Raw genomic sequence first — 1,095 nt, 5'->3', positions numbered from 1 at the left:
CTGCGCCTGCAGCTGCTCCGTGAGAAGCTGCTTGCAGCCCGCCTGCAGAGGATGATGACCCGTCACCGCTGCTGCCTGCAACTGCCCGAACCCCGGCCCCCGGCAAGAAGAGCCCTCCCCGCAAGGCTGGATGTGGAGCGACGGGTCAACAGGTAACAGTTGCCTGCTTTCTACAAGCATCAGCACCCTTTAAGGTAGGATAAGGGAAGTTTGGCATTGCTATCAGGAGCAAAGGTTGAAACAGATAAGTGGGATGGGAGAGAAATAGCCATTTTGGAGAAGTAAGTTGGAAGGGGAATGGGAAGGTAAAGGCTATCCTCTTCTTTTAATTCCAGAATACAAAGATTTAGCAGGACATTGAATTCGTCTCATAGTCAGTGTCATTTGGCTTTGATCGACATGAAGGATTTTGAGCCCAGGGATGTCAGTGTGGAGGTGAAGGATGGGAAGGTGACGGTGTTAGCAGAGCACAGGGAGGAGCGCAACACCCCAGTATTAAAGACATGTAACTACAGAAAATTCATGAAGGAGTTCAACCTGCCACCAGGGGTGAGCGACGACGAGGTGACCTACTCTCTGGAATCCAACAGCGTCATGAAGATTGAAACGGCACCCAAGGGCTGCCCTCAGCTCCAGGACTACTGAGCTGAACCCAGGCACAGTCATTCCTCTGCCACATCCCTTCTACCCACCAGCTTTAAGTCTGTCCTGCTAACTGTGTGCTAACAACTTCTCTCACCTCTTCCAAAAAAGAAGACAGCACTCTGAGCAGATGTGTGTGAGCCTCATTTGAAGGGGTTTGGTGGGCAAACATAGGGGTGCCAGAAGGGAAACATGAAGATGTTTTTGGACATACGTGGCTGTGGTCACTTGCTGGTCACTGAAGGCAGGGCTGGAGGTGGTAGGTTTAGGGCTTACAATCTCATGGATTTTAAAGGCTGAGAGGCACCACCTATGGTCAGTCACATTTCTGTAAGGACACTTCTCTCAGTCCAACCTCTTCCATTTGAGCTGCAGGGTGTTTCTAGAAAGAAAACCTTGATGATAAACACATTGAGGAGAGAAGCCTTCTCCCAAAAAAAACCGAATTGTGCT

At 50.0% G+C, this 1,095-nt stretch overlaps 1 protein-coding gene across 1 annotated transcript; it reads left to right on the top strand.

Moving 5' to 3' along the window:
* The first annotated feature begins 314 nt into the window (after positions 1-314).
* On the top strand, positions 315-798 carry ODF1 (outer dense fiber of sperm tails 1). Its single transcript, XM_029959426.1, has one exon. It carries the CDS (start codon positions 400-402, stop codon positions 643-645), a length of 246 nt encoding a protein of 81 aa, XP_029815286.1. The 5' UTR covers positions 315-399; the 3' UTR covers positions 646-798.
* The last annotated feature ends 297 nt before the right edge of the window (positions 799-1,095 follow it).

Source organism: Manacus vitellinus, unplaced genomic scaffold (genome assembly GCF_001715985.3).
Source record: "Manacus vitellinus isolate BGI_N305 unplaced genomic scaffold, ASM171598v3 scaffold_1_pilon, whole genome shotgun sequence".
Taxonomy (NCBI): domain Eukaryota; kingdom Metazoa; phylum Chordata; class Aves; order Passeriformes; family Pipridae; genus Manacus; species Manacus vitellinus.
The sequence above is the reverse complement of the archived record's forward strand: the minus strand, read 5'-3'. Positions and strand labels throughout refer to the sequence as shown.